At 46.0% G+C, this 27,494-nt stretch overlaps 1 protein-coding gene across 1 annotated transcript; it reads right to left on the bottom strand.

Moving 5' to 3' along the window:
• Window positions 1-1,003: 1,003 nt before the first annotated feature.
• LOC142802969 (uncharacterized) lies at window positions 1,004-26,294 on the bottom strand. Its single transcript, XM_075888059.1, has 8 exons — window positions 26,134-26,294; window positions 18,265-18,416; window positions 16,462-16,717; window positions 8,974-9,137; window positions 8,040-8,131; window positions 5,386-5,544; window positions 3,113-3,182; window positions 1,004-1,203 (listed from the first exon to the last, which is right to left on the bottom strand). The coding sequence occupies exons 1-8, from the start codon at window positions 26,292-26,294 to the stop codon at window positions 1,124-1,126; spliced, it is 1,134 nt and encodes a 377-aa protein (XP_075744174.1). The 3' UTR covers window positions 1,004-1,123.
• Between the last annotated feature and the right edge of the window lie 1,200 nt (window positions 26,295-27,494).

Below are 27,494 nucleotides of genomic sequence, written 5' to 3'. Positions count from 1 at the left end.
GCCGAGAACATTCTTGAGCTTATATCGGCTTCGCCTACTCATACACAGCAGCGGGGGGGGGGGGGGGGGGTGCACACAAAGCCCATGTCCCCACTCCCTCCTATCCCGAAATTATTTTTTTGCAATAGCATAGAAATCAAAAAAAGGACTTTTTCAGGTTGCCCCGAAACCATAGTGTACCTTCCCTCTCCAAATTATTTCTGCCTACATCTCATGCAGACAGCCTGGCTGTAAAAAAGCACCGTTCACGCGTTAGATCGTGTAAGATAAAGTAGCCACCTCGGATGCTTCTCGCCGGTGAGTCTTCATAGCGAATGCATAAGTGAGACTATATAGTTTCAATTTTCAGTTTTGAGTAAATATGAAGAAGACATTGGATGTACCAACAGCTAGCCCAAGTTTTTGTTCTAGTAGAGTTATGAGTAAACTTAGCGATGGTCGTTTCAGGGTCACTGTGGCACTGCGTCGGGTTCGGCGACCACCTTGGAGACGCTCACGACCAGATCTAATGATGGTACGATTCGTAAAGCGTGGTTGGTTGCTGCGGATCATTGCCATTAGTGGTGGTACTTACATGAACTACTCGATCCGCGGTGTATGGGTGAGTGTCGAACCATCTGAACTGTGCAGCAAGTATGGGTGGTATAAATTGTCACTAATTACGAAGGTATCAGACAAAGTCATCAGAAACCGCACCAGCAAGTTAGGCATATTTGTGTGGAGCGCCTTCTGCTTGAAGGATGAGTGGTGAGTACTTTGCTAACACATAAGACGACGAAGTTTACCCTAGTGGGCACATAAGGACTGTTATTGCAGTACGTATGGCGGAATAGCAGAAAATTATGGAGCAGGCTGTCGAAAATAACATACAAAGTAATATGATTCTTAAATTTCTCAGTTTATCACAAACGTTGAAAAGTCATACTTAAGGAAACAGCCATCTGCACACAAAACATGCACAGAATCATGCACTCACATAATCTTGTGTGAGATGAAGGGTACCATGTCTGACCATAGGAAAAAAAAAAACTAAAGCAAAAGCGGTGTGTGTGTCGCTTGCAATCCGCGTAAATTAAATGGGAAAAGCAGGCAATCAGGTACTCGGGCATTCTTGAAGTGACGCTCACTCGGTGCTCAGTATATTCTTCAGACTGTCGTGGTGAATCACCATGCCTGCTTTGATGTCGCTGAGAGAGGCACATCCTAAAAACGGCAGACGAAACAGAAAACCATTAAGTCACTAACAATGCCCGTCAAAGGGGGGTCTCTCACGAAAAAGCGGCACAAGCGTTGCATGTCACTAGTTGTTCGTCTGAATATTTTGCCGTTCCTGTACTTGCGAAAGATAATTTCGCTGAAAGAAGCCTCGCTTCACAATACCGCGCGTCAAAAAAAGAAATAGTAGTGCCGTCTTTTTGCTGATAGGCATCTGCTGCCCGCTGGGCAGTATTAGGTGGACCATGGCTCGATATCAGAGCTTCGCCTCTCTCCTTTTGTCCCTTATCTGTAGGCCGACACAGAAGTTTTTACCTCAAAGGAGGCCGCCACTTCTAACTTATTTGGAAATCGCAACGTGACGTGCGTGCTGAAAAGAAACATCCTCTCTATATTTATTGATTGATATGTGGGGTTTAACGTCCCAAAACCACCATATCATTATGAGAGACACCGTAGTGGAGGGCTTCGGAAATTTTGACCAGTTGGGGTTCTTTAACGTGCACACAAATCTGAACACACGGGCCTACAACATTTCTGCCTCCATCGGAAATGCAGTCGCCACAGCTGGGATTCGATCCCGCGACCTCCGGGTCAGCAGCCGAGTACTTTAGCCACTAGACCACCACGGCGGGGCAACCCTATATTTATATTCCAATGTTCTGCATTTTTTCACTACGCCTACTTTTCGCTGTTTTCCTGCAAAGCTGCCCCACCACAGTGGTCTAGTGGCTAAGGTACTCGGCTGCTGACGTGCAAGTCGCGGGTTCAAATCCCGGCTTCGGCGGCTGCAGTTCCGATGGAGGTGGAAATGCTGTAGTCCCGTGTGCTCAGATTTGGGTGCACGTTAAAGAACCCCAGGTGGTCGAAATTTCTGGAGCCCCCCACTACGGCATCTCTCATAATCGTATGGTGGTTTTGGGACGTTAAACGCCACATGTCAATCAACTTCCTGCAAAGCTCACCCTTCCCGCTTTGTTGTGAGAGTCCTGCCGTTTCGGCTCCATGCAACTCGGTCTTTCGCCTCAAAAAGTTGTGGGTCCCTGGTCTACGCGCAATGAGCATCTGTACAGACAGAGTCGGATTTGTCTATATGAGAACTCAGCTGGCCGGTTCATCTGCAGTTGTCTGTAGATATAAGCAAAGGCGGAGGCCGTAACGTTATTTAACATAACCGTACTGCATGCTCGGTCCTTGTGCTGTAATTAAAGCACCAGTGAAAGCTTCCAGCTAACGTGAGGTAGCATCCACGGGCAATAAAAACGGTCACGGGCAAGCGCTTTATCGCTCTAGACAAGGGTGACTGCGTCTGCACATTTCATGTAATGCTTAAACAGCGGAAATATCGCTTAGTTTGCACTGGGAAGTATTACATCACAATTGGTTGTCGATCACACGTCAGCTTTGGTTAAGTTTACATATCTATTCCTTGTGAATACTTAATAGTACCACTGTATGGGGCTTTCTGTTGACGTTTTCGCTTTAAACAACTTGATGCTTTCCGATTTCACGATACCATAAATATGCTTTATTTGAGGAGGAGTTGTTTGAAAAGAGACACGATTCTTGTATGTTACTCTATAGGCAAGTGATTCACGAATGCGAAGTAAGCAGCATAAAAATTTGGAATATACCTAAAATTACCATGACTGGGCAACGGAAAAGAGAACGGAACAGCGCACCATGTCATGGGAGGGGTTTCTGGGCATAAATGATGTGCGCTAATTGCAGGTATTGACTATTCGGTGAAATATACTAAGGGGTCTTGTAAGAACGAGCTTCATAAAGGAAAATCAACAGGTATTTTACGTACCATGTAAAATGTGACAGTAGCTGGCGTCAGTTCCAAGCAAAAATGTACATAAAAACCAAGCGTAATAAACCATGAATAACTTGCCCATTAGTGCGAGTGCTCGCTCAAGTTCAGTTTTAAAGATATCCAGCACTTTCTTGACTCCTTCTTCACCCTGGGGAAAAAGCAATAGCGGTGGTGAATGAAGAAGCTTGAGAAGTTTCGTATAGCTGCAGATTGCTAGGGAGTGAAAGGAATTCAATACAGAGAATGAAATCATGCAACGGGTGGACGAGAGCGACGAAGATGACAGGCAGGAAGGCGAGGTTGACATACTCTGCGATCTGGGCATCATCTTGTCCGCCACCGAGTTCATTGTACATCTGTCCAGTGACGTTATTCTCGCCGTAACATAACGGTCACCTCATTGATCTAAATGCGTCGAATCATTGACATGAAGATAGGTAAAGGAATGCATATATCTTTAACTGAACCAATCGCTAAACGAAAATTCCCCTCACGTAATGAATTGACCTATGCGCGTAGCTCTTACGGTTATTGCAAAGGCTCACATGACTTGTTTAGTCAACGTTATCGAGATATTGTTTTTCTTTAAGTCGCCCCTAAAATGTGATGCTGGTATCTTCAGTTAGTTATAATTCTTAAAACGGCACAAATGATACTAAAAGGCTTGTTCCCTTGTGAACGCAACCGTAAGTTTCCTTATACCGGAACAATATATGCTGTTTTATACAAAATGTCATTAGTAGTGAGCGAAAAAAATTGGTGTAATTTGGTAGCGAAAATGTGAGGCAGATGCAATAAATAATAAAGCAGTCGCTGGTCTGAGTGAGAGTCAGACCTATTTATTCTGCAAGCAAGCAGGTGTTTCACTTGAAACTATTTAAAAAATTCTATGCTAATATTATACAGTGGGATGAGTCTCATTGACGTCAGTAGTACTGAGTTGTAGAAGCGCAGGATCAGACCAGGTGTCAAAATATATGCATTGCACGACTAGGGGGGGGGGGGGGGGGCTTGAAGCTGTTCACCCGTGAGAAAGCGCTCCGGCATAACTAATCCTTATTATCACTAACCGCATCAACAATGTGTGCAGCTGTGAAGGTGTGCGTGGCAACTTACGAACATGCAGCAGGTACTTCACAAATTAGCAAAATAAAGAATAATGGCGTTGTTTGTACTTCACAAGTGCGCTGTCTGTAGGCACTCTACTGTAGTTTGATGGCCAATGTTTCTAGCACAGGCATTTTTTTTTCTTGTAGAGTGATTGAGGAGCCTATGTGGAGTGAAGCTAGGCTAGTGGTTGGGAAGTCAATGTGCATGGGGCCCAATTTCCGTAATCGCGTGCTACACTATAGAAGGCGAAACTGAAGCGCCTGCTAAGTTTTTTTTTTCACCCACTTGCGTCGAGCTGATCCACACCCCATCAAATAGTAGTAAACTAGAAGCTTGTCTGTTGCACAACTCCTGTACGTTTTACTCATTTGTCTCTCTCAATATCAATCATAAAATGTTCTAATAATGTGGAACATATCACACAATTAAAATGTGCTCGCAAGCTGAACGTTTTCAAACTTCATTGAAAACTCTTCTGACTTCCAAGGCTGCTCTCGGAATAGAAGCATAACAATTTTGTGAGCTCTGCTTCAGCATTTTAATCCTACGGAAATTTATTAGCACAAGCCAGATGTGGCTCTCAGATTGATGCACCGAAAGACTCTGCGTATGAGCATGCACAGTATTGGAATTGTGCCGAAAATGTAAAAGAAGCATTCCCAACCCAGAAGTTGTTCATAATTACGCATACTTAAAACATGAACTGCAATGTGATATATTACTGACGGCTCTGCATCTGACTGCTATAAATGGAAGTTTTTTTTTTAAGTCACTGAAGAAAGTCGGCACTGATTGCGAAGTTTGTGCATTCATTCAATAACGATCCAATTTAAATATTGAATTGTCTGAGTGTCTCCTGTATATTGTGCATTTAAATTGACATTTAATATTAAGAACGCATACATCACTTACATTAAAATTATTCATTTACACTTTCGTTAGTTTAGAAAGATCTCCCCAGAAATATTCGAACGCACGTCACAAACGTGACGAAATTAATAAATCTTCACCAATATTGCACCTCATTCCACTTCAGAATATTATATTGCAATACAGTAGAGACTGCCATTAGCATCAGCGAGGTAGGTGCGCCGATGTTATTGTGACTTTCCCACGGTTATATCGAAACAGAAGCTCCATACAGGCAAGCGTTCGCGCAGGAGGAGCCGTGGCTAGGCAGCCCTAGTACGTTCAGCAACGCATTGCACATAAAAACATTGCATTGAAGAAGGAATACACACGTTGTAAGCGAGTCCCCAGATGACGGGTCTGCCGACGAAGACCGCACGGGCACCCAGCGCCAGAGCTTTGATGACGTCGGTGCCCCTGCGCACCCCGCCGTCCATGTAGACCTCACAGCGGCCTCGCACTGCGCGCACGACACTGGCAAGTACCTCGATCTGGGAAACAAGTGGGCATCAAAAGTAAATGGAAGCATTTCCTTTCTAGTCCATGACGACTTTCGAAGTTCAGTGGATGGTTTGCAAGATTACACCAGCAGGACTGGATAAGTGGGCTGTCAGAGGCTTGGAACTTGTTATTAGCGGCGTCGTTTTACTTCTCTATGTGGCCCCGTTGGTGGGTGGAACGCAACAAGGAGAATGAATAACGAGAAATACGTTTACTCTGAAGCAATATGTTTCAACTAAAACTTATTGTTTATCACTATTTGGAAACTTTATCTATTTGCTTGTTCATGTGTTTCATTTTACTTTTACAGTCCTTAGACAAAGTTCGCGAAGCTTCTCTTTCATAAGGGATGTTTTTCAATCATCAGTTGGCTTCGTTAATGATATTGTCAGATGTTCGGGATGTTGAAGATCGCAGAGACGGCGTGTCTAAAACGCTATGCCTGCGCGGATGGTGCAGCGCAGTCACAGCGAAAGCTAGAAGAGCGGCCTTTCAGAGTCTTTTCTAAAAACTCAACGGGTAACTACTTCAAGCACATTTTGCAGATACCTACTATGGCATTAATAATAAATTTTTTGGGGTGTAGGCTGGCATTCGCTATGCTATTTTTCATCATTCTTCTGAGAAGCATGGTATCCGCTAAACACTTGCAAGGGATTTTGTGCCGATTGTTCATGCAGTGGCTGATGACAACAATGAATTAAGGCTGAAGTGGTTATGCGCCATTGTTGATAGGGGAACAAGAACAAGCTTTTGTAGTGGGTCGGAAATTTTAAACGACCCACTCTTTACGCTATTCGCATTGTGTCATGACTCGTTCTTCTTTCACTTTTTTTTAAACGCTTTTGTAAGTCGTATTAACGCGATTACTTTCCCGACAAAAAGCCTGCCTAAGGCAAGTTTGCCAACAAGTCCCAGCTAAGCACCAGTGTGGCTCAGTGGCAGAACACTGAGCTGCCGGTTAGCGGGCTCGGGTTCGAGCCCCACTGTGTCATGGTGGTAGGTTTTATTTTTCTAATTTCCCGTGACGTGGGTATACGGACACCGGTGGTGGCGGCAGCAGCGGCGGCGAACTACGGCGCTGCGCGAGACCCGAGTTGTGATCTCCTAACAGCTTTCGCTGTATAAAATGGGCTGAACATGTGGCCGGAAAAATGAAAAATCAAACTACAGCAAGCAATGCGCACTGTACACCGATTTCAGCGGCCGAGAACAGAGCGTAGGCCGTCAAAAAATCGGCAAGCGGCCAACCGCGTCGGCTTTTACACGTGTGTCATCGTATATCGCCGGTTTTTATACTTGTATCGTAGGCAAACCGATGGTTGCAGGATGTAATTCAAAAAAGCATGTCTATCTGGCCCACGTGTTGCATGTTACATATCTCACATTCAAGAAGGTATATCAACTTGTCTCCATCACAGTCTAGCGCACTATGTATACTTATTTGTGCTTGAAGTATGAATGGGTACCCCCCCCCCCCCCTTGTTTTCGTCTACATGTCTTTGCATGCTTTTTGTCTGTCTTTTCCGTGAGGTTAGACCCTATTGGAGGTTTTGTGGTTATATTTGTATTCAATAATTGACCCCTGATATTATTTGGCTGCCTGTATACACACACACACACACACACACACACACACACACACACACACACACACACACACACACACACACACACACACACACACACACACACACACACACACACACACACACACACACACACACACACACACGCGCGCGCGCGCGCGCGCGCACGCGCGCACACACACACACACACACGCACACGCACACACACACACACACACACACACACACACACACACACACACACACACGCACTTGTGTGGTCTATTCAAAGGAAGTTTCTCATATGGTATTTCGTGCACCTTTTCAAGCAACGATTGAATGGCGTCATCAAATGATTTTATGGCTTGAGGAATGCCTCCCCATAAATTTTATTGAATTCGTCAAGTTTAAGCAGAGTTACGAAGATTTTCTGCACGCAGTAATTGTCCATTTTCTCTCGTCCCGAGATGCACGCTGAAAGATAACCATGGAGAGATGGCACGGGCGAAAAACGTTACGTCAGTGCACGTTGGGACCTTGGGGACGTTTTCTTTTTTATTCGAAAGCTCAGTTTAGTTTCAGCGTGAGAGCAAAGCATGAGTGGAAATGTGGCAGCCTTTTTAAGTTTTCTCATTGGAGGGGCTAGTGCACCCCTTCCCTCCCCCCACCGGTAAATACGCCTATGCGTATGTTATATCAACTACACATGCTTATCTCGTAGAACTAATCTGTATGAGTGGTCGAACCAAAACGTTTATGACCTGGAACGAAATAACCGACCGATATGTCACTAGCAAAGGCGAAGATTATAATTCTGCAGTGAGTGTGCGTTATCATGTTGTTTTGTTCCAAAGAGAACGAGAAAAAGCTAAACTATGGAAGCTTCATGATAAGCAAAAAGGCCTGTTCAAATTTACCGTTGCAGGCACACCGTCGAGCTGGCGGCCACCATGATTTGAAACCAATATCGCAGATGCCCCGTGATTTACAGCTTCGCAAGCATCTTCCGCTGCAAATAATAAAAAAAAGAGTGCCAAGTGTTCACATCGGAGGTACATATAGTTGTGATAATTTTGTGCTAGTGGCTATCTCATTTCAGCGCGGAGATGGAGGGGGGGGGACGCTGCTGATTTACAAACGGTATCACAATTGCCAATGTTACGTGGGTGCCATCGTCGCAACGTAATGTGCGAAGTAAGAGTATCCAAAGTTTCGGACACCATTAATGCATTATCGTTTTTCGCTTTTATTTCAGAGGCTTATAACTTGTATTAGCGTCTTTTTACTTCCCTTGGAGCAAATACACAAATATATCAGAATCTGCGGGAGCGAAATATCACACCGACACTGAACACGACCGCCGCTATACTAACACTCAAGAGTGAGAGGCACGCGATTACTGGCGAGTACGGCATGACATTCCACAGATTGTGCAAGAAATAATTATACAGCGTAGCTGTTTAAGCGTTTTATTGCACCGGTTCACATGACCTGTGCCCCAGAAAGTGGGTATGTACCCAGGAACTCCAACCATAAAATGAACGTGCATTGTAGAGTATAATAAAATATAATATAATTTAATATAATACAGTGAGGGATAGGAAAAAGTGGGTATGTGCCCAGAAACTTACAGCATGCAATAGACGTGCACAGTAGTCTAAAGCATAAATAGTATAGCAGAGTGAGGGGTGGGAAAAGATTGTGAGGCTGACAAGGAAGGTATAGAGAAAGGGGGATGGTACAGCGGTTACGTGCCACAGAAATAGGGTATGTTCCAAGCAGCTCCCAACATAGCATAGGCATGCACAGTGCAGTATAGCAACAATTCAGGAGGCCACTCTGGTTGCTCACCTGTGAGAATTCCTTTGACGATCACCGGAAGTTTCGTTATGCTTTTTATCCAGGCGAGCACATCCCATGTGAGCGACCTGTCGAATGACTCTCGCAGTTGTTCCAGGCAGGACTCTTTCAGGCCTTGAATATGGCTGTAGTTTGTGCCCTCGAAGTTTGCTAAGCTGAAAAAGAAGTGTGTGTAACTTTTGGGGGACACATACCATCACGGGCAATTTTTTTTAATGTGAATATCCTGTTAGGTGTAAAGGAGATATTCTTCGTCCGTATAAGGTGAAGTAAGACGGTAACGACTATTTTGATGTCCTTTGAGTGTATGTACAAGTGCGGTTGAGCCGTGTGGCGCGTATGCTTTTAATTAAATTTTGAATATTGACGGCTGTTGAAGGACGCCCAAATTAAAGAACGTACACACTGTGGTAAAAAGAAAAAGAAGTATCCATAGTAACAATCGTAACAATATTTATCGCATGTTTTGCTCGATTAAAGCTTTCGTAATCAGGTAGTTTCTGGACGTTGGCCTTCTATATATAGTTATATATTGTCAGGAGCAAAACAAGACCTGCAGGCGGGAGTTCACCTGAACCAGAGCTACGAAAATGTTCTTTTCTTCTTCGCAGCCCAAAACGAGTATGAGCCACAGCGGCTCGTTCATCAATGTTGGCATTACCCCCTGTCCCAAAAAGCATCATCTCGATGCTGTACATGAAGACAAAAAAAGAAAAAGAAAATGAGATTAAAATTACCATGCAACAAAATGAATGCCGTAAGGCGGAATAGCGTAGTTGGTTGTGGAGCCAAGAGTTAAATGAGAAATAAGAAAAATAGGAAAGAATGTAAGAAAAAGACGAAACAAAAAGAAAGATGTGAAGTTACCAATAAAGTCAGTCGCTCACTGGCGATTCACAGCGCGAAAAGTATGGTTTGAGCCGTGAAACATGAACAACTTTAGTTTGCGGGGTGAAACGGGAACGTCTCGAAGTGCCTTCTGGGAGAACCTCGTAAGTGACGTCGCTGAGACGTCGTACGACCTTGTAAGGGCCGAAGTAGCGGCGAAGAAGGTTTTCTGAACGGCCACGTTGTCGGATAGGGGTCCACACCCAGACTTCATCACCGGCTTGAAAATAACTTCACGGTGACGAAGATTGTAGCGGCGCGCGTCTGCGGTTTGGTGATGTTGAATACGGGGACGAGCAAGTTGACGGGCCTCTTCTGCACACTGCGCGAATTTGGCGGCATCCGTGTGGTATATTCCTAATTTGTCGGTCAGGAGCATGGCGCCGAGCATTGTCGTGACCTCGCGACCGTGGACTAAGCGAAAAGGTGTGAAACCGGTACTTTCTTGAACAGCAGTGTTATACGCAAAAGTTATGTAGGGAAGTATGGCGTCCCGGTTGTTGTGATTGATGTCCACATACATTGACAGCATGTCTGCAATTGTCTTATTGAGTCGTTCAGTCAGCCCGTTTGCTTGCGGGTGGTAAGCCGTTGTTTTACGATGTTCCGTGCCACTTAATCGCAAGACTTCCTGCAGCATCTCTGCGGTGAAAGCTGTCCCACGATCAGTTATGACGACAGCTGGAGCACCGTGACGTAAGACGATGCTGTTAACGAAAAATTGGGCGACATCTGCTGCGGTGGCTTTTGGAAGTGTCTTGGTTTCACAGTAGCGTGTTAAGTAGTCGGTAGCGACCACAATTCACCGGTTTCCAGACGAAGACGTGGGGAACGACCCCAGCAAGTCCATGCCAATCTGATGAAAGGGCGCCTTTGGTGAACCTATTGGTCGCAGTAGTCCCGCTGGTCGTAAAGGTGGAATCTTAAGTCGCTGACAGTCGCGACATGTGCGAACGTAGTGCTTCACAGTCTTTGCGAGACGTGGCCAGTAGTAGGAGCGTTGAATCCATTGCAGTGTGCGCGTATAGCCGAGGTGTCCGGACGATGGCTCATCATGACACGCACGTAAAATGTCACCACGAAGCGTCATTGGCGCAACAAGCAGATACATAGCTTGTGTAGGATGAAAGTTCTTTTTGTAAAGCACTCCATCGCGGAAACAAAAGGAGGTTAGCGAGCATGCAAAGCTTCGAGGAGGGTGGGAATTGTGTCCTTCCAAATAGTCAATGAGCGGAATGAGCTCCGAGTCATGATGCTGTTGCTCAGCCAAGCGAGTTGCTGATACGGCAGAAAGAAAAGTGTCGTCGTCTTCAAGGTCAGTGTTGGCATTTTCTACCGGTGCACGTGAGAGACAGTCGGCATCGGTGTGTTTTCGCCCAGATTTGTGGAAGATAGTGACATCGAAATCTTGTAGCCGAAGGCTCCATCGTGCTAGACGACCTGAGGGATCTTTGAGATTTGCGAGCCAACAAAGGGAATGGTGGTCGCTAACTACCCTGAATTGGCGGCCATACAAGTATGGGCGGAACATTGTTATGGCCCAGACAACAGCGAGGCATTCCTTTTCGGTTGCAGAATAGTTTTTCTCCGCTGGAGATAACGTTCTGCTCGCATAAGCGATCACGCGCTCTACGCCATTATGCCACCGAACTAATACCGCTCCTATAGTGCAACGTTGCTGGCGTCAGTGTGTAATTCCGTGTCAGCGCTTTCGTCAAAATGACCCAGTACAGGCGGAGCTTGGAGGAGGTTTCTGAGGGTGTCGAACGCATGACACTGATCGGGACCCCAAACAAACGAGACACTGTCTTTTGTAAGCTTGTTGAGGGGTTCAGCAATCTTCGAAAAGTTTTTGACAAAGCGCCTATAATACGCACAGAGCCCCAGAAATCGGCGTAGGTCGCGCTTATTTGTAAGCACGGGAAAGGTGGTAACAGCGCGGGTTTTCTCCGGATCTGGCCGGATGCCGGCATGGCTCACAACGTGACCAAGGAACTTCAGTTCTTCATATCCAAAATGACCTTTCTCGGGTTTGAGAGAAAGCCCCGCTGTTCTGATTGCCTGAAGTACTGCATGAAGGCGTTGGACGTGTTGTTCAAACGTGTCTGCAAAGACCACGACGTCATCAAGGTAAACAAGACATGATTGCCATTTGAGCCCCCTGAGAACCCTATCCATCATTCTTTGGAAAGTAGCTGGCGCTGAGCATAGACCAAAAGGCAACACTTTAAACTCGTACAGGCCGTCGGGAATAATAAACGCCATCTTTTCGCGGTCGCGCTCCTCTACTGCGATTTGCCAGTAGCCGCTACGCTAATCCACGGAGAAAAAATATTTAGCATGGCGTATACGGTCCAACAAGTCATCTATCCGGGGTAGAGGATAAACGTCCTTCTTGGGGACCTTGTTCAGTTTACGGTAATCAACGCAAAAACGCAACGTACCATCCTTCTTCTTTAGCACAACTGGCGAAGCCCAGGGACTGGTCGATGGCTGGATGACGTCGTCTTGAAGCATCTGCTGGACTTGGGCACGTTCAGCGTCTTGCTCTTTTTGCGACACCCTACAGGCATGTTGTCGGATGGGCCTCTCGGTGGGCAATTTGATGACAATGAAGCTAACGTGGACGAACCATCGGCATCAGCAAGTTCTTCACAATATGCAATTGCAGTGTGTCTCGTTAGGTGGCGATATTCGTCGCTCAAGTTCGTGACCAGCAGGTGAACATGTTTGTTGCTAGGCTGAATGATTCCTCGAGCAACACAGATTTGTCGTGAAATAAGGAGAGACAAATTAGCCTCTGCAATTACCACAGCAGACACGTCCTGTCCCAATTCTACTTCTACAAAGACGCTGCTTCGAGGTGGGAGAGACAGAGAATCGTCGGTAACACGGAGCGCTCCTTTCCGGAATAGTGTACTGTCAGTTGCAGCGCAAAAAGGATCCTCGAACGACACAAGTAATTCATGGAGGTCGATGACGGTGCCGTATTCACGAAGGAAGTCCATTCCTAGAATGACGGGCCGATAGCACATGCGCAATACGAGGAAAGAGCCCGCAAATGTCGACGTACGTATACGAATGCGTGCCGTGCACATACCGGTAGGCATCACCAGATGGCCACCTGCCATGCGCAACTGGGGTCCTTGCCATGGTGTGGTAACCTTCCTCAGTTCACATGCCAGTGTGGTGCTCATTACGGAATAGTCGGCACCGGTGTCGACGAGGGCGTTGACAGCATGACTGTCGACGAAGACGGCGATTTCGGCGGAAACGATCTTTATGCCGTCGGAAAACGCTGCAAAACCGGAATGGTCCTCATCTGGTCGTTGCGTCGAAGGAGGGTCTTTTACAGTTTGCCGGGCCGCGACTTCACTCCCAGAAGTCACCGTTCCTAGTTTCCCCTGCGGGGACTTGGTGACCGGCTCCTGAAAAGAGCGGAAGACGATGAGGGCAAACTGGGGGACGTAGACCGGTGAGGTGACGGTGATCTCGACTGGTGGTGCTGAATAGTCGAAGGAGTTCGCTGGCCCGTGAGATAGGCTTCGATTTCGCGGGGGCGGTCACCGTAGCGCGGGCATCGAGCATCAGGGTGGAAGCCGCGGAGACCTAGGGGCCGGTATTGACAGCTCTTGTATACGTGACCCGCTTCACCGCAGTGATAGCAGAGCGGACGGTTATCCGAGGTCCACCACGTGCTTGCCTTGCTGCCCGTTTGTCTTGAGGTAGACGGCAGGTAGGAGGGTGTGCTCAGAATCCTTGAACCGAGAGGCGGGCTCGGAGCAGTGTCGTGGAATGACTGCATAGCCTGGTACCTTGGCAGTATAGCAGGATCTGTAGCCGGTGGCACAGGATATCGCAATTCCGCTGCGTATGTCAGGACTGGGGCCTCGGGAATCGGTGGTGCGATTGGGGCCAGGGGTGTGACGGCCTGCCGGACTTGTTGTCTGATTACATCCGCCAGGGCTGACACAGGTTGATGGGATCTCACTGCTTGAAGCTGTCGCAATTTTCCCGAACAATACTTCGAATGAAGTCAGCGAGGGCCTGTCTCTCGCTGTCAGAGCCGATAGAGCATGCGGTGGCCGGGATCTGGCGTTCGTATTGTGACGACCACTGCTGCAGTGTGCGTTCCATAGTGGTCGCCTCACTGACGAACTGGGTGACTGTCGTCGGTGGATTGCGCGCGAGCCCAGCGAAAAGCTGTTATTTTACTCCGCGCATCAAATGCCGCACCTTCTTTTCCTCGGACATGGCAGGGTCCGCGCGCTTGAAGAGCCAAAGCATGTCCTCGACAAACATGGATACTCGTTCATTCGGCCGCTGGTTTCTGCAGGATATGGCTTGTTCAGCCCTCTCGTTCCTCTCGGTGTTGCGATAGGCGTCATGGAGCTGACGGCTAAACTCTTGCCAGGTTGCAAAGGAGCCCTCGTGGTTCTCGTACCACGTCTTCGCAGAATCTTCAAAGTAGAAGTAAACTCGGCGCAGCTTGCGTACATCGTCCAATTCGTTGATACTGGCAACCCGATCAAAGTGGTCGAGCCAGTCATCAACATCCTCGAAGATGTCTCCATGGATCGGCTTTGTTGTCTGTGGCACGTGAAAAACATTGGCGAGAAGAGAACCATGGGCATCGCTGGTTTGGTCCGCCTGGCTTGTCATCGGAGTTGCCATCTTTCTGGGTGTCGATGCCAAGGGACCAAATTCAGGGGGTAACCCACGCAGGCGGCGGCTGCTTCTTGCTCTGAGAGATGTAGCTGTCTCCACGATGGTCGACACAGCCGAAGTACACGTACCCAGCACCTCCACCAGTAATGTCACGAGCAAAACAAGACCTGCAACCGGGAGTTCACCTGAACCAGAGCAACGAAAATGTTCTCTTCTGCTTCGCAGGCCAAAACGAGTATGAGCCACAGCGGCTCGTTCATCAATGGTGGCAACATTTTAAGATTTTAGAACGTTGCAGACCACCAATGTTGTTGATATTGATAGCGACTGTGACGGAGATAAACGCGCCTGTAAAAAAGAGAATTTTGCAATATTACAAAAATTTGAGGTAACATTACCAAGAAACCTTTCGGCCATGGATTCTGCGATGTTACAAGAGCCGATACGGTATTGTCTCCCGGGACCAGCGGTCACATTTTGTTGGCGGTGAAAGGCCTGTGTAATGTGCGATGTCAATGCGCACTGAACAACACCAAATGGTCAACATTTCCGGAGCCTTCCACAGCGGCATGCGTTATGATCGTATCGTGCTTTTGGCATATAAAACCCCTGATATGCGGTATTATCGTTGCGAAAAAGACATCCTCTAAAATGAAATTTTTGTGTCAGTGGTTAGTGCGATCCACCGCATACTCCTGGCAACTCCGTTGGCCACAGTCATTCGGGAGTACAACTTTGAGTGTTGGTTGTTACTTGCAGCTGCACTCGGATTCAGTGCTTGTGTGTTGCTACGTGCAGTTGGCTTGAGCGTCGAAACATTTGCGGTGTGAGTACAAAGGAAAGAAAAATAATACAGTTGCGATCCTACAGCATAGCGGCTATAACCGCTAACTGATGGCCTAAAACTTCGTCTTCAGCATTTAGAGTTCCGTAGATGGCTCCTTGCGAGGATAATGGGCTGTTTCGCCATGCAATTTTACCATACGGTAAGTAGAGTTACGACATACGATTGTAGATGGCACGCTGTTGTTTTAATCGGCAAGGTCTGCCTTAACCACTATCATCATCTCGTCTTGTTGCCGTTGTGCACTGAGGAACTACCAACGCTGGTACGTTTTCGAGTAATGGCACATATAACACGGAACGGTAATACGTAACATAGTGCAAACGCTGTGGCGCTAACTGGTCGCTGCTAAAACACCCTGATATATCAAACTTGTTTCACGTTGCTAATTTCACTTCTTCCGACATGTTCTTTCGCAGAAATCAGTGACATCTTGTAATGGCGTTCTCTCTCGGCGGGAAGAATGGCAGCCTGCCGTAAGTGAAAGGAGAATAGATGAGAAAAATTATATCTCTTACAAGAAGCTGGTTATCAAAAATTACTCCGGCATATATGTAGCAGATGCCCACTGATACATTTTGGTAAAACTACAGTATCGCACTACAACGAATGTGGCTCCCTAGGCCAATTGAGCGCCGCCCATAGAAATGCATGAGATCCTATTGTTAAATAATGAACACTCTGCAACGGGGTGTGTAGTGCAACACTGTAACTTAGCCAGACTGTTCAAATACGTGTGTGCTATATAGAATCGAGTAATTTATAACTACCTTTTCTCGTGAAATATGATTTTTGTTTGTTTGTTTCTTATTTGGTTACAGAACCACTGCTGTGGCCAACGAGAGATGGCGCTACGTGCAGATGTCCCCAAATCATAGTCATGTACGCTGGATGTTCAGGTAAATGTGACATAGCCAGTTACTGAAGTAATAATCGAAGGTAGTTGCTTGTTGAACGCTGTACCTTAAGATTGTGTCATGAGATGAGCTGTTCTCAGTGATATTTGCAGCTACATCTATAGCAATCAGTTAACAAAAATGATATACATATAGATTCGCAAGTGAATTGTACCGACTCACCAGAGGTTCTTGGGGTAAGTCGTGCGGTTTTTTACAGTCGCCACACGAAGCCCAAATACAGGCATGTCAACCGTAAGAACGATGGCTCCATAGCCTAGCCTCTCGGCTCGAGATGAGAAGTCAATCGTCACAGAGCGGTCCTTCACGACTTCCATCTGGAGCCAGCGGACACCCCCGGGTGCTCCGGATGCCACGTCCTCCATGGAGGTGGTGCTGAGCGCACTCAGCACCATAACAGTTCCAGAGTTTGCAGCAGCTGAAACGAAAGATATGCTCTAGAGTCAAAGTTACTTAGGCGCATGAAATCTGCCGGCATTCATACGGACACTTGCTCCAAAAAGAACCAGAGAGAGTAAACAAGCGAACAGACTGTTTTAACTACAACACCATTAGATAGGGGGTGGATGGTGAAATATAATATAATAATGTGGGCGTTTTTATACGTATCTTCAACGGTACATTATCAACACCATAAAACGCTTAAATATGTATCATAATAGTCGTGTATCGTTGTTATTATGGGTTCACCGTATCTGTTCACTGCCGGATCTTTTGCCCAAATCAAAGTGTTCGCAACCAACACGTTATACTCTGGCATAGGCTGCTATAGGATCGCTCATCCTCGACTCATCCGCTCCACCTCCTCGAGATTCACTCAGGTTCCCGGTTGTACTTGCTTGTGCTGGCACCGCAAGACACGCCTTCGCGCGTTGTAAAAAGACACTAGCGCCAGCCATCTCTTCGTTGGTATGTACGGAGAAGATGAAGAGGACTGGCTTGACAATTTCGAGCTTGTCAGTTTTGCTAACCGACGTCTTCTGCAAGCTATCTCACGTTCGCTGCTACAACACGCGTGTAACTAAGACGTTGTTCTTCAACCACCTCAATGATATTCCCGACTGGGCTACCTTCAAACAGCTCCGCCAATATCTTTGGCAACCCAGTCGTTCCGTCGGCTTTCGCCAAGAAAGGTCTCGAGGCTCGCAAACAACTCGCTGAGCTATACACATCCTAGATTGAGTATGCTCTGGCGATCTGCTGCCATGTCGGCGTAGCAGTGCCAGAGTAGGAGAGGGTGCATTGCCTTTTCAAGGCTACTTCAACTATCGCATTCAGCACTTTCGCTATCAGAAATCCGGCGAACGTTGCGGGTGTTCTAATAACATGTCTAAGTCTCAACAAATAAACTCGAGTCTGTTCACCTACAAGTGGACAGTGAGTCAACTCAACACCTCCTACGGCGGATTCAGACCTGCGAGACATGATAGGGCACATAGACGAATTACAATCAGTGGGATTCTCACTGCCTTTAATGTGTACCAGCCAACTTTCTAAAATTGTTTTGCATATTGGTTCACTGTAGATTCCTCGGGCGAAATGAACGTCTTCCCAACTGAGACCTCACAATACAGGGAACGGTATAATATGATTGGTACACGCATAGTTCATCTATCTTTAACTTTTGATAGATGAGCATCAAATAATCAAGCGCTTGACTGAGTAACCTATGCCAGTCGTCAGATATAACCACTCGGGATTAGGAACCGCACGACAAAAAACAAAAACAAAGAAAAAAGGAAAACACGAAGGTCAACATTCGTAGTCGGTGTATAAGTTGCTTTTCTGTGAAAATTCTTGGTGCTTTACTATAATTGTCCTCACGTGATTTCCCGATCAGGGCGTTTTCTGTACACTCCTTGATTTCTGGTAAGGAAACCAGCAAAAAAAAAAAAAAACTCACACACATGCGGACATCTGAAGTTCCGTAGCCGAGACCATTACAGTGTTTCATAAATGGCTCACCTCGTGCTGTTGCTGATTCTACATCAGGGTGCGCCATCTTTTGAAGAGCCGTCGGTGATATTCCGACAGGCATGGAAAGACGTTGTCCTAGCAGCGTGCATTCTGTGTCTATTGTGCTCACGTCCCGCATTACTCGAGGCAACAACCGGAGCCTGCAGGAAAGCTCGCAGCATTGGAAATGCCACGTAGAAGCATTCCGTCAAGGGTTGAGAGGAAAATTAATCCCAGTGTTGTTAGTTCTTATTGATGAATTGACAGTAATAACAATAGAAAACAAAATATTGAAGTAAACAAAACTATGTAGATACTACGAAGAAATTTGGAGGAGAGTGCTATAGCAAAGGTGTCGTAGAAAAAGAAAGACTTTTTATTAGAAAAACGGATTTATGTCGACGTCTTATACCGTTGCCATACTACTCTGCATATTGTGCCTGTGAAGGTGTCGTAGCTATTTATCATTATTGACTGCACATGATGAGTACACGACGAGCCCGGAGCCCAAAATCGAAGCTAACTGCATTGTGTAGATAGCCAGTGTCACCATCCTTACTCCGTAGAGTGACTGTCCGGATATTTTGAAAGCTGTTTCACCACAAAAGCCGGAGAAGAGCGACTTGGCGAAAATAGTGATGCGATTCAGTCGCAACATTGATTCGAATCAGATCAATCAATCAATCAATCAATCAAATAATCAATCAATCAATCAATTGACCAATCAATCAATCAATCAATTGACCAATTATTCATTCAATCAATCAATCAGTCAATCAATGAACTCTTATTTCTTATTGAGAAATGTCGGCGTCAAGCAAAAAAACCAAAGTTGAAATTAATGGGTAGAAGTTAGGCTTGGCAGGCTGTGTTGAGCGGAGAGCCGATGATTTACTATAGGATACTACAGGAATACAGATGGTGCCAAGGAAATAAAAATTGAGTGGATGGTGACAGAGAAGTAGGTTATTTGAAGAAATTACAAAAATAGGAGGCCTACGCTGCTATAGCAAACAAGTTATCAGATCTCTTTGGCAGATCCCTTGGCATGAATATCGTGGATTAAAACGAATGAGAGAAATGCCGCGGCCATACGCATGCCATAGGAGGTGAGAAAGCACTAGCGCTAACGCCGTGCAGCGCGCAGCAGAGGAATCACCGAGCAGTGCGTGCTAAGTGGCTAACGCACTCGCTGATGCGAACACTTCGGTAGGATGCAAAGGGGAAACGGGCGCCCGACAACGCCGACTAAATTTCAAGGCCGAAAGGCTGCCGCAGTGACGTCAGAGGGTGGGGGCCCAGTTACGCCGCGAGCGCGGCGGAAAGCCTGCGTTTCGTTCACGTTTTAGGAGAACCAACGCTCCCGCTCTCGCAGCTGCTGCGGCTTGATTAGGCCGAATAAAAGATGTGGAAAAAAAAAAGTCTTCTGAGCATGCTCAGTTGGGCAACTGGGCCCCCAACTTCTGACGTCACTGCGGCAGCCTTTCGGCCTTGAAATTGAGTCGGCGTTGGCGCCCGAGCAAGAGAGCAGAAAAAAGATGAGCCACTGGCTGATGTGTGGTGTCAGGTGAAACAAATTAGCAGATTTCACGAACAGTGGGAATCGATAATACGCGAAGCATGATTGAGAAATGTTGATATGTCACTTTAAAATCAGCACAACGTTACGAAGTGGACGTAAATGATACATGACTTCCGTGCCATGATTATCATGGCTAGATGTGTCGTTTACCATTGTCATATATTCAGGTCACGTGATACCAAATTTAGTATATGTGAAGCTAGCGAAACGGTCATGAGCACATCATGAAGGGCCCAATATACTCCATGTAGCGTTGACGCACGCGCACGCTGACACAGCGACGCTACGTGAACAATATGCGAGCACTCTATAGTCTGACGCCAGGCGCGACCAGCGTCCTTCCGCGCGGCCCGTTGGCAACCGGCGCAAAATGTGGCATTCTGCATTTCGCGCAGATGTGTTACCCAAACAACACTGCGTCTCCATCTTTTCATGCCGAAGGGACACCGCACGCACTGAAACGCGCATGCGTCAAAGGAACGCAGTGCGGCGGGCGCCTGAGAGTATATGGCATGACCGGCGCCTGGCGTGGCAACGCCGGCGTGGCGCGACGAAGTGAACGCCGGTGAGCACGCCCACCGCGTCACGTCGAAATGTATTGGCGCCTTGACTGTGGAATGCAGTCATGTTCTCACATGACACGCATCTCATGATTATCATGGTTGCACCAGCCACACAACTTCGTTATCCATTGGCGTCCCGTTATAATACCCATTTTGGTATATGTGAAGCTAGTGAAGCGGCCGCGAGCGCATCATCACTGTGGCATGTAGTCATGTTGTTATATGACACGCATGTTGTGATTATCATGTTCGCATGTGTCATTTACCTATGTCGTCCGTTCGCTTTGCTTAACACCGAGTTTGGTACATGTGAAGCTACCGATACGGCCACGAGCGCATCATGAGCCTAGCATGTAGTCATGTCTGACTGCTAATGGGAAATGAGAGACAGGAGCATTCGCCTTTTAGTTAACGCGCACGCTGCGATCCCCATTAACAGCCATTGGCATGTACATTGAGCACTATCTGACAAGAAAGGGTTGCTACGTTATACTCGCCTGGTGTAAGCTCCTTAGCTTTAGAAAGGTTTAGCGAGCGTTGAGCCGCAGTGCCATGAATACAGTGAACTAGCATATACCATGAACTCGAGGTGGTTAAAGGTGGGGAGTAGACCCGAAGCGCAAGCCGTAAGGAAGTGTGCGTGTGCCACCTCTCGTTCAGTCCTTGGAATGTCCGCTGGATAACGGTGCTTCTATATGGGGATTATATGATGAAAAGATGCGAGATGGTGCTACTTTTAGTGTTGAATAGATGGATGAACGGACACAGACAGATGCATGGACGGACGCATGAACGGACGCAGGGGTGGATGCATGGACGAACGCAGAGACGGACGCGTGAACAGACGCACGCATGGACGGGCGGATGGACGTATGGATGGTCACACAGACGGACGCATGGACGCACGGAAGCAAGAACGAATGGACGGACGAATGCTTCGCCCCACTCTCCATCGTTCACTCCGTGGATATGCTGCCAATTTTTTTTCATGGTTTGATTCGTTGAGACTAAGATATACCTATAGCGCTACGTCCGTCTCTCTCATTAAGTATTATGCGGGGCTTGAAGGACGCATGGAGTGGGTGTGACGTGTTGGGACAATGACCATGTGGAGTGTTCAATTCAAAAAGCAATAACCGCAGGACTGTGCACGGTGTGCGGGCCCTGTTTCAAGCTAATGCGAACTTGCTGGTGCTGTGTATATCATCCAGAGTGCGTCCTCATTGTTGTGCATTGCGAGATAGTTTTTTTTTTTTTTTGGCAAAACATTTAGGCAATACGTATATGTGTCGATGTGTCTATTTCGCAACAGGACGCAAAAGTTCTCCTGTTGAATTTGAAGTGAAAATAGGTTCCTTCATGTGCGCACACCGAGAGTGAGTTTAGTTTTGAGCAATTTTTTTTTCTTTTTTTTTGTCGCGTTACTGGACATCGAGTGTCCAGTAACACTCTTGAGGAGGGAGGAGTTCGTATGAGGCACTCATTAGCGTCGTGTTGTGTGCGGCGCTACTAATGCGGCTGCTGTAGAGTGCGGAGTGAGTTCTTGAATTGTCAACTAACGATGCCGATCGGTTCTGCGAAGGCGAACGTGGAAGACCCCCGGACGGGAAAGGAAGGAGACTCGTTCGTTCACACGGTCGTCAAAGTCGCCCCAGTTTAGGACGAAAAAAAAAAAAGGCAGCATATCCACGGAGTGAATAATGGATAGTGGGGCGAAGCATTCGTCCGTCCGTTCGTTCTTGCTTCCGTCCGTCCATGCGTCCGTCTGTGTGACCGTCCATGCGTCCATCTGCCAGTCCGTGCGTGCGTCTGTTCGTGCGTCCGTCCCTGCGTTCGTCCATGCATCCGCCCCTGCGTCCGTTCATGCATCCATCCATGCATCTGTCTGTGTCTTCGTTCGTCCATCTATTCAACACTCCAAGTACCACCATCTCGCACCTTTTCATCATATATTCCCCATATAGAAGCACCGCCATCCAGTGGACATTTCAAGGACTAAACGAGAGGTGGCACACGCACACTTTCTTACGGCTTGCGCTTCGGGTCTACTTCCCACCTTTAACAATCTCCAGTTCATGGTATGTACTAGTTCACTGTATTCACGGCACTGCGGCCCAACGCTCTCTAAACCTTTCTAAAACCAAGGAGGTTACGCCCAGCGAGTATAACGTAGCAACCTTTTCCTGTCAGATAGTGCTCAATGTACATGCCAATGGCTGCTAATGGAAAATGAGGGACAGGAGGATTCGGCTTTTACTTTCTTAAGGCTTGCGCTTCGTATCTACTTTCCACCTTTAACCACCTCGAGTTTATGGTATAGTTCATTGTATACTCATTGCACTGCGGCTCAACGCTCGCTAAACCTTTTTAAAACTAAGAGGTTACAGCCTCTGAGTATAACGTAGCAACCCTTTCTTGTCAGATACTGCACAATGTACATGCCAATGCTGCTAATGGGGAATTAGAGACAGGAACATTTGGCATTTAGTTAACGCGCACACCACAAACATTTTATTGTTCAACAAAGCATAGGAGAACTCTCCCACTTGCACCACCTTGCAGGTCAAAACGTAACACTGGTTACACATTACGACTACGACTACGACTACGGGGGACGAACGGGTGCCGCTTCAAGGAGCTTCGCCCCTAAAAAAAGTGCTCAAGGTCACAAGGCCTGGTAGTTTCTTTGCCCTGCCACCCCTCTCTGCTTAGCTTCCAGTGCTTTCGTCGGAACGGGAGAAGAGACATGCAATTGCAGTATGCGACAAACCTTTGTAACCCCACTCGCAATGGACGGATTCTTGAAATTTTTGCGACGTTGAATTCGTGCGGCAATACGTTCTTCTAGTGAATTCATTCCATGGTTACTTAATAAAGTGTTTCAGGGCCCCTTCAACGCATTTTGTTCGCCAGGTTGCCCGACGAAATGAGCCCATTCGGCGATAATAGCACGCGCGGGTCCAATCTACTGTGTGCATGCGTGTGTAACAAAACATATAGTAAGTATGCACTTAGCGGTTGAAGGGTGACGTAGGGCGAGCCCAGTTGGCCGACTGGGCTCGCCCTACGTCACCTCCTGCCGCCGACGACCTTCCACCTCCGACGACAGTGCAGCTCTGACTTACTGGACTTGCTCTACGCCATCCACCGACGCCGACAGGAGCTCTCGCAGGTGCGCCCCGTCCTCGGACTCCAGTGACCGTGCTCCCATCTTTCCTATCTCTTCTATCTCTTCATCTTGTCGTCGCTCGCTCTGGCTCACCACCTCACGTCTCTTCCTCTCTTCTCCTTCTTCGGCTTTCCTACATCTTTACTCCTATCCTTTTTATCCCTCCTCACCCCCATCCCTCGTGAGCTACTGTGGCGGTGTCGCTCACTGAAGCAGACAATAACGGGGCTCACTTTTCTCTTCTTTTCTCTTTTTAAGAGTCACTTAAGGGTGTACTAGAGGCTGGATTTTGCTGTCGCGTTCAACTCTTAAAGGCGAAGTTTAAGGGTCCCCCAATTTTCGTCGAGTTCTCGCTTTTTTGCCTATTATGCGTTTTCTATGTATTTTATTCTTAAAGAACATTTGGTTGTTAACTTACCACTTATGAACACTAAGTTTGAAAAAGGTTTTCAATAAAAATACAAAAACATGAGTGCCAATTTGGCCTAGCCTTCAGCGGCTTTTATTCGGCCTGCCGCATTTTACAGTAGACTTTAGTACGACGGCATAATGTCACGCAAATTCTGGTTCATGACTCGATGTCGGGCTCTACATGTCTGCCTGGTAGGTACGCGAAGCAATGTTACAAAAAAAAAAAAACGCTGTAGGTGGAAAGCATCCGCATGAATTTTCTCTCCATTTCGACGCTTTCGTTTCCGTTCATTATAACAGCTGGGCTCTGTCTGCATAGCACTAGATACTCAAACATAACAACCATGAAAAATGCGATGACAAACATAAGCGATTGGCCCAGCTTGATAGTGTCGCACAAGAGAGTGGACTAATTTGTTTTTTTTTGTTTTCCAGTAGCTCATTAAAAAAAAAAGGTATGCGCGCCTGTAGTAAAACTGAGAAAATGAGGCGTTACCCTCTAATGATACAAATTTTTATTTGCAACAATAAATATAAACACTAAACTTTCAACCACTTTGTTAAGAAGTTCATAGTGCGAAATTTTTCGTTTATTTTTCAACGCACAACTATGTTTTTCCAAAACTCAATGGTCAGCCTCACACGCTATAATTTTAAAGAGTCAGCAGCGTGCTTCATATGTTTTAATTGTTTCCGTTCAAGCCCGCTTATAAAATTGCGACTTGTCGTTGTTACAAAACAACACAGTCACTTATGGAGACACTGACGAGAGAGGACTTTTTTCGAAGGCTATGATAATTAGCTCAATAACACAGCCCCAGGATTCTATCCATCCTTTTTTTTAGAAAAAATAATAGGGCAGCGACACCTCTCGGAAAAATCGTATGATAGCATTATAGCATTTCTCACGTCTTTGAAAAAAAAAGCACAAAAGAATGGTATGGTGATTCTTAAGGTGTTACGTTTCCTTGGTTAGCGATGCTATATATATATATATATATATATATATATATATATATATATATATATATATATATATATATATATATATATATATATATATATATATATATATATATATATATATATATATTGTTATTACACCATTCACGTTGAGGATCGGAAGAAAGAATTGTATTTGTGCCTACGGAATATTTTGGTTCATCTCTTGGCCTTGCCGATTCCACAGAACAGTTGTAAATATTGCAGACGCAAGGAAAAAACAAATAATTCTTTAATCTGATGACGAAACCTACTAATCAATATCGTGTAAGTTTAAGCCACCTGATTCTCCCTTACATGCACCGAAATCTAAGTACAGGAATGCCCTTGCATTTCGCATCCGTATAAATATAGAAGTTGTGGTCGGAAATGACGCAAGAAAGAAGGCTTAGATTAGAGCTACAGAATAAGGTGAATTGAAAGTTTTAAAACAATGACTGAATTCAGATAATTGTAATAATTAGCTTGCGTGAAAAATGCTCCTAAATACTCTGTTATGTTACCTTCTCTCCGTATTGCCACTTTATTTATTTCAGGAATTGGACAGCACACAAGTTGCTTAGCTATACTTACGGTTAACTTAATTTGCTGACCCTAATAGTACGAATCACGTGCAAGACTTTATTGAGTAACGCATATAGCTGAAGCCAGCTCTTACGACACTTGCGAAGTGTTGTCATGTCGAATGCCTAGAATTTCTGCACAATTTAATCAATTCTTCTCGCTTCAGCACTGTAATATCATGTCTTAAGTTCTTCAAGTCATTGTCTACGAGGAATGACTACACCCTTAATATTTCAAAATTTTAACCCACACGGCTATGGTCACATATAGCTTTTTTCCTTTAACTATAGAAGCATAGAATCTTCTGCCCGGAAGTGTTCGTTCAGCACTACTTCAAGAATTTCTAGACTCTTGTTAATGAATGTATCTGTTGTTGTTATTTTCCTCTTTTCCCAATCCTGCAATGGCCTCATTGAGGCTGCAGATGTAAAAAAAAATAAAGTATACGCGCTGCGTAATACACATAACTCACGTTCTATCGGCCATTGCAATAAATAGCCTGAGGAACTTCGCTGCTCTTTCTACAATCAGATGTTTTACACGATTAAAATTGCTGTCATGAATAATATAGGGAAATAATTACTTACATTTTGAATGCGAGCAAGTTTTCAGCAGTCGTTTGCTGCTGGTCCGCGCCATCTCGATAGAACGTTGTCACCTTCGGAGGCATCTTAGCGTGATCCAGCCGCTCTATGTCATCAGTGGTCACTACAATGTCGGGGGCGTTGGAGTTCGTCTGTGTAGCCATTGCGGAAACGCAGATTTGGTTCACAGATGACGCAGCGTTGAGTAGATGCTCGCTGATTACCCTTGTGATTCGCTGAAGACTTTGATGCTAAGTAGCCACAATGCTGCTTTAAAAATATATATATATATATATATATTCTTGCTATTCTCGCTTTTCCGACTTGTCTTGGGATTGTCTTCTTGTAGAGACTTGGCAGACCTTGGCTCTTTCCCCACGCTGGTGCAATAAGAGTTTTGTGACTGCGGGGCCCTCTGGGGACCAAACAAAAATACCTGACAGATGATCGTCACACCGGGACACGATTTAATACAACTGCCGAAATGCGGCTGCTGAAAATCTGTTCGTCTGCTTCACGCCAATGCTGTCTAGCTGGTTTTAATGCAGAGGCTGGGCCCAACATCACCCACATGTGTGAGCTGGTTCCAAAGTATTCGAGTGTGCTGTTTGAGCGTTTGGCATGTGCGAGTGTCGATAACCATTTGAAAGGGAGATGAACCAGCGTACAAATGGATGAATCATAAAACACGTGTGTTTTTCGCGAAACGGGTTGCACTATTTTTCAGTTTGCTGCATGCTTTGAGCATACGCCCACAGAAGCATGGGCAGAAGGGAATACTGACATTTGCTAGCATTCAAGGAACAAGAAAGGTGTGCGCTTCATTTATACATATAGATAACAGCATTTTTGCGTACACTGCTTTATGCATCGTGGGCAAACATGCTATGTACTTTGCAAAAGGGGCGGCTGCGCGATGACGCGGTACATTCTAACGAAACTGCTTGTGGGAGTGTACCTTGTTCTTGTCGTGTTAAACAATGTGACGCATATGTGCTTTTTGGCAGCCCATAAATAAAGGATAACACATGTATCGCAAGAAAACGTGCTACAGTCGTTCACTGATAACAGGTATTTGGAGTAGGTCAAGGTTCTGCGAGAATGACTGTGGCAGTACCTTACCCGCAGTCTTACATTGATTGATATGTGGGGTTTAACGTAATAAAACCAACATAGTCTGACAACTACAATGTGATTATGAGAGACGCTGTAGTGGAGAACTCCGAAAGTATTTACCGTCCTTTAACGTGAACCCAAATCTGCATTTAGAGTCTTAACATAAAAGAAGTGTAGCCTGCTTCGTTCTACCAGCTCATTACTTAGATGATTCATTGTCGCAAGACTCGCTGACTTTACAACTTGTT

This window comes from Rhipicephalus microplus, chromosome 3 (assembly GCF_043290135.1).
Source record: "Rhipicephalus microplus isolate Deutch F79 chromosome 3, USDA_Rmic, whole genome shotgun sequence".
NCBI lineage: Eukaryota > Metazoa > Arthropoda > Arachnida > Ixodida > Ixodidae > Rhipicephalus > Rhipicephalus microplus.
Note: the sequence above shows the minus strand (reverse complement) of the source record. Positions and strands in the feature narration are given on the sequence as shown.